The following is a 5,894-nucleotide window of genomic DNA, read 5'->3' on the forward strand; positions in this document are numbered from 1 at the left end:
AGAGACATTAGGAACAGTCTCGATATGCATTACCCACGGTCTCATCTGTCACTGTACCAAAAAGGCTTACATTATACAGGGATTAAGGTTTTTAATAGACTGCCTGCTCCTATAAAACTATTGTCAAATGATATAAAACAATTTAAAAGCGCATTGAGGGAATTTCTGTATCTTTATTCCTTTTATTCACTAGAGGAATATTTTAATATAATACAATAATATACTTTATAATTTTATTTTGATTTTATATGTATAATGTTTATATTTTTGATACTATTATATTTATATCTTGATTTTAGCATACTGTGCAGAAATGTGATAAATCCATTATATGTTTAGGCTATTCTTATTTCATTGTACCTATTTTATTGTTGACAAAGCTCTGTATAGGAACTGTTTTTTCTTTTATAATTATCTTTGACATGTTCTACATCCTGTGGCATGTTTGTCAATAACGATTTATGGAACAAATAAAAAAATGAAAGTGAAAGTGAAAGTATCCAATGGGTAGTGGGGGCTCTTTCCCTAGGGACAAAGCACTAGGGGCATGAAGGTGACCATGGACCTCCATCTACAACCAAGGTCAAGAATGGTGGAGCTGTACCTCCATTCCCGCATGCAGCTTCATGGCGTAGTGCTTAATTATTTAAGCATAGGAACAATGTTACCTACCTACTTCCAGTTGTAAGATCTGAGGTTTTCATATGGTCACTGTGAAGAATGTTGTGTTCTGGGATTCTTCTTACTTCCAACTGTAAGATCTGGGGGTTTCACATGGTCACTGTGAAGAATGTTGTGTTCTGGGATTCTTCTTACTTCCAACTGTAAGATCTGAGGTTTTCACATGGTCACTGTGAAGACTGTCATGCTCTGGGATGTGGCGCTGTGGAGATATCTACATGGGGCCACATCCCAGAACACAACATTCTTCTTACTTCCAATTGCTATTGTCATTACTTCTTTAATTTGTTCAAGGCTTATGGAACTGTGCAATATACATGTGTGCACAGCTTTATCTCCCTTCCACTCTTCCCAGTATATTTCTTCTAATATATATTAAGATGTTTGAACATTCTGCAGTGTATTGTTGAGTGACTCAAAGTTAATGTGGGAGGTACAGGCCAAACCTTCCTGTCCTGTGACACTGGTGTAAATAGCTTGTGATGCAGCACATGTGAGTTTAAAATATGATAATTTGGGATTATTTATGTTTCTAGCATATTTTCCTTTCATAATGAGGAAAAACAGGCTTAGCAGATCACCATGCCCTCTGAATGTATATGTATCCATTTCAGCTTTTTAATAGGTTACCCAGTTCTTACAAAACCTGATGTAATCATTGTGCAATTGCACTTTTTATTTCCTTCAAACAGTAATATCTGAATGGTGGATATGCAGACTTGTGAGGTGGAAGAGGCACCAGCGCCACTTAATTTAATGCTCAATTCTAAGACATTTTTTGTAGAATATCAAATAGTAATATGGTGGCCGTGCAAATACAGGGTTACTATAAATGATTCAGTCGTTTTTAAAACGCTATATTTTCCAAAGCATTACACATACAAATATGATTGATATATAAAAAGAACCATTAACTCACCAAGTTTTCTTCACACTCTACAAATGTTCTATGTGTGCCCCTTGGGTCAGACGACACACATCCAGGCGGTAGTCGAGCTTGTTCCACACATTTTTTTAGCATCATCCTGTCAATGGTCATCACTGCAGCATCGATGCATTCCCTCAGCTCTACTATGTTCTTGGCAGTGAGGATACGTAAACACGATCCTTAATGTACCCCCAAAGGAAGAAGTCACAAGGCGTTAGATCAGGTGATCTGGGGGGCCAAATGAACAGAGCTATGTCATCCTCACTAACACGCCCAATCCAGCGATGCCGAAGTTCATTGTTTAGGTAGCGACGAACATTGATGTGTGCACACAATACAAACTTGGTGAGTTTACGGTTCTTGTTATTTATCAATCATATTTGTACATATAGTACTTTGGAAACTATAGCGTTTTAAAAACGAATGAATCAATTATAGTAGCCCTGTATTTTCTTTAGCTTTTGGTTTAATGACAGTAACTAATAAAACACTGGAGCTTGGCATGTGGAATTTGGTGTGAAAATACAATACAGCATAAACATGAATTTAGTATGTGTGAACTATTATTTGTAAGCTAACAGATACTCACATTGTGAGGGCACAAAACATTCAGGTTGTGTCTGACAGCTTTAGTATATACAAGGAGCAACAATTTAATTCTTGAAATGGCCCTGTGAAAGCAAAATTTGCTTACCTGTGCAGTAGTAGCTCCTGTCACCTTTGAAATACTCTCCTTATGAAGCAATGCACTTCGTGAAATGATGGTGCCACTGCTGGAAACAGTGGTCAAAATTGTTTTCTGGAATACCTCGCAGTAATGTTATGTTGCGTTGGATGTCAGGAATGTCAGCAAATCTATGTTCCTTCAGGGTATTTTTTAATTTTGGAAACAGCCAAAAATCGCAGTGAGCTAAGTCAGGTGAGTAAGGTGGATGGTCCATTTTTGTAATGCATTTCCTAGTCAGGAACTCGCAAAATCTGAATGCATCATGTGCAAAGACATTGCCATGGTGGAGAATCCACTTGTCAGGTCAGAGTTTGTGTCTTTTCCTCCAAACAGATTCATGTAGCCTTGTCAGCACTTTGAAATAACACTGTTGATTCACTGTTTGTCCTTGTGCAATGAACTCATAGTGAGGTATCCCCTTATGATTGAAGAAATACACAAGCATGGTCTTGAACTGCAATCATCACGAGTGCTTTTTTTTTGGCCAAGGTTAACTCTATGTTTTCCACTGCATGCCCTGACATTTTGTTTCCAGGTTGCATTGAAAACACCATGTTTTATCACAGATAATGACCCTATCAAATATCTCTGCATTGTGTAACAGATCAGATGAAATGTGAAGCTAATGTTGTTTCTGGTCATCTGTCAAGATTCGAGGGACCATCTTTGTGGAAAATTTTCTCATTCCCAAATCCTCAATAATAACCTGTCACACTCTTTCCCTGTTCATATTAATTTCTTCTGATATTAGCCTCACTCCTAATCTTCGATCTGAGTGCTCCAAGGTTTGTACTCTGCCCACATTTGCATCTGTCCTTTGCATTTTTGGCTACCTACTTCTTGGGTCATCTTGTACATCTTCTCGCCCTTTCTTGAACTGCCTGTGCCATTCAAAAACACTCGATTTCCTCATAGCATATTCACCATAAGCCACTGTTAATAGGGCTAATGTTTCACTAGCGCTTTTACCAATCTTCATGCAAAACTTGATGTTTATCCACTGCTCCAGATTCTTGTCACTCATTTTTCTACCAACAGTATACCACGGACACGTACTACTTCCTCTGCTGCTTGGGAACAAATGTGTCCTTTGGTATGTGGCTCATATAAACACAATTTGGGACCTGTCCAAATGTGCTTGGGTATATGAGTTTGCCTGACGCAACACCTCAGCGATATGCTGCAGCCATTCAAGGAATTAAATTACAGCACGTTGTATACAATCTGTCCTTAAATGAAAATGAAATAAAATAATATTAATAGTAATGGATTTATAGAACTCCTATGCAGTAGGAAAGTAGATAAGTGTGTTTTGGAGCAACCTCCTACCTTCATCAGGGTAGAAGTAAAAACAATATTCTTCAAACCTGAAGGACAAAAGAGCAGATTCTTCCTAGATGTTGATTCCTGTCTACAAAACTACACAGCATCTAATCCCAGAAGACAAATAAGCTTTCTTTTCGTTATTAATTACTTGTGATGTTTTATAATGCATGTGGTCTCATTGTTTCACAATTTAGAGGTGAACGTCAATTTACGGTATGGTTCTGTTTCAGGTACCTGCATAAGAACACTGCCACCTTATTCAGCTTACAGGAGTATGGCATAGCCCCTCCTGAATATCACCGTAAAGCGATATGAATTTAATGTGCATATGGATGTATTGAAATCTGTTTGCTCAATCAGTTATTATTTTATGTGACCTGATCCTTTATTCTTTTTCTAGATAATTGTAATTGAGCTTCATGCAAAATCTGAAGTTTAAAAGTCCAGTTTAAAATTGTGAAATTTTGTTTCTGTTAATTCTTCAATCAAAATTTTGTAATGTGTTCTGTCTGTCTCAAATTTACATGGGAAAGCTTTGCAGTAGTGGTTGTATTGTCCATTATTGTAACTACAAACATTAAACTTCAGGCATAAACTTTTCAATACATCCTTGCTTGTGTATTTGGTGAGTTTTAATAATGTTGCTGGTCAAGTGTAGAATAGTCTTCTTCCATCTATAATGTAACAGTATCATTATAGATTTTGATGACACAAATTCACATTTAATTCGCTAGTGTTCATTAAAATGTTTATATACACTCTGTGTTTATGCACTCCATGTTTCAGCCACAGAGGGCCATCTTCAGGCAACACAAATCAACACAAGATACGCACCAACAAAGAAGCTGCACACCCAGTGGGGCACAGAGCAGCTGCAATATAAAGGACAGGAAGATCAAACATCCTGTAACATCAAAATTGATGAGAATAGCAATGACGTACTTCAAGAGTACTATAGACGAAGTACACCTGCTGTAGATTCCATAAAAATGTGTTGCCTGTCGATGGCCCTGTGTGGCTGAAACACGTAGCGCATAAACACAGAATGTGTATATATTTCAGTGAATTAAATATGGATTAGTGTGATCTAAATCTCTACTGACATTGTTGCATTATAGATGGAAGAAGACTACAGGTGATAGTTCAATGCAGCAGGATGATGAAATATAACAGTAGAGTAGTGTGCTTGATCCCGTTGTGGCAACTGGATGACAGTCAATTCTGTGATTCACCTTTTTCAAAAATATTTTTACATTTTTCTGTAGATATTACAGTGGTTATTCACTAAATTTTAGGCTATGTGAAGTACGTGTTTGAAATAGATGTGCTTAATCATTCTACTACTAAGGTTATTCGAATTGGCATTAGAAAGGATTGAATGTGTTGACATCAGCCATTTCTGATTGCACCAAACTACTCCTTTGAGTGTTGAAAGTTTTATGTCACTGATGTTGGAAAATGTGAATGTTTCATTCTTGATTATTTATCAGTCTCAATAACCATTTTGTCTAGATAATCACATGTTCAGCAAAATCTGTGTGATGTTTTTTTTTATTAGGCCACTTAAATTCTGAAACATTGTGAGCCATATTTGCTAAACATTTCAGGAGATAAAAGGAACTTAAATTATTTGAATAAATCAGTATTAATAAAAATGGTTTTATTGTACTTTGCATTGAATGTATATCCTTAAATTATATGGAGTGATCCATTTTATAGCTTATCCAAAGAGAAAACATACGTGTATTTTATATCTCACTGAACTTAAAACTTAAGTGAATGTGTATAAAAGATGCTGGAATTGTTCCCATTTGTTCTGAATTGCGCATAATACTCTTGACCAGCGTTTCTCAACCTGTGGTCCGCAATGATGGGACAGGTGGTCTGCAAGCAGGCATAAATTAAATTAAATTAAAAATTATCCAACCAAAAAAAAATTAAAATTAAATAAGTAAAGCTATCCTTGTACAAGGCCATGAAGGCCCATAGGGTTGTGAGACGTTGAGGATCCCACATTGTCTAGACAATCGGCTCAAAGATGGCAGTAAGGTTGTTAGCCCTATGCGCCGGCCGCGCTTTACTCCCCAGGAAAATTATTTAATTAATTCCTGGTACTCATTTCTGTTAGAGGCTGAGTAAACCCCAGGGCCTAGTGCGGCTGGAAGGAATAGGTCAACTGAAAAAATCCAATGACCTCAACTGGACTTGAACCCGCAACCTTTGTTTAATAAA

General features: G+C 36.9%; 1 protein-coding gene across 2 annotated transcripts in view; it reads left to right on the forward strand.

The window, feature by feature from the left end:
* The window catches only part of LOC111870999 (mortality factor 4-like protein 1), a 69,548-nt gene extending 63,916 nt beyond the window's left edge, over positions 1 to 5,632 (forward strand). For both annotated transcript variants that reach the window (XM_023863704.2, XM_023863705.2), the window contains exon 10: positions 3,893 to 5,632. In XM_023863704.2, the coding sequence (XP_023719472.1) occupies positions 3,893 to 3,977 (85 nt within the window). In that variant the 3' untranslated portion in view covers positions 3,978 to 5,632. The remainder of the gene's footprint in view (positions 1 to 3,892) is intronic.
* The last annotated feature ends 262 nt before the right edge of the window (positions 5,633 to 5,894 follow it).

The sequence above is a fragment of the Cryptotermes secundus genome, unplaced genomic scaffold (assembly GCF_002891405.2).
Source record: "Cryptotermes secundus unplaced genomic scaffold, Csec_1.0 scaffold1485, whole genome shotgun sequence".
NCBI lineage: Eukaryota > Metazoa > Arthropoda > Insecta > Blattodea > Kalotermitidae > Cryptotermes > Cryptotermes secundus.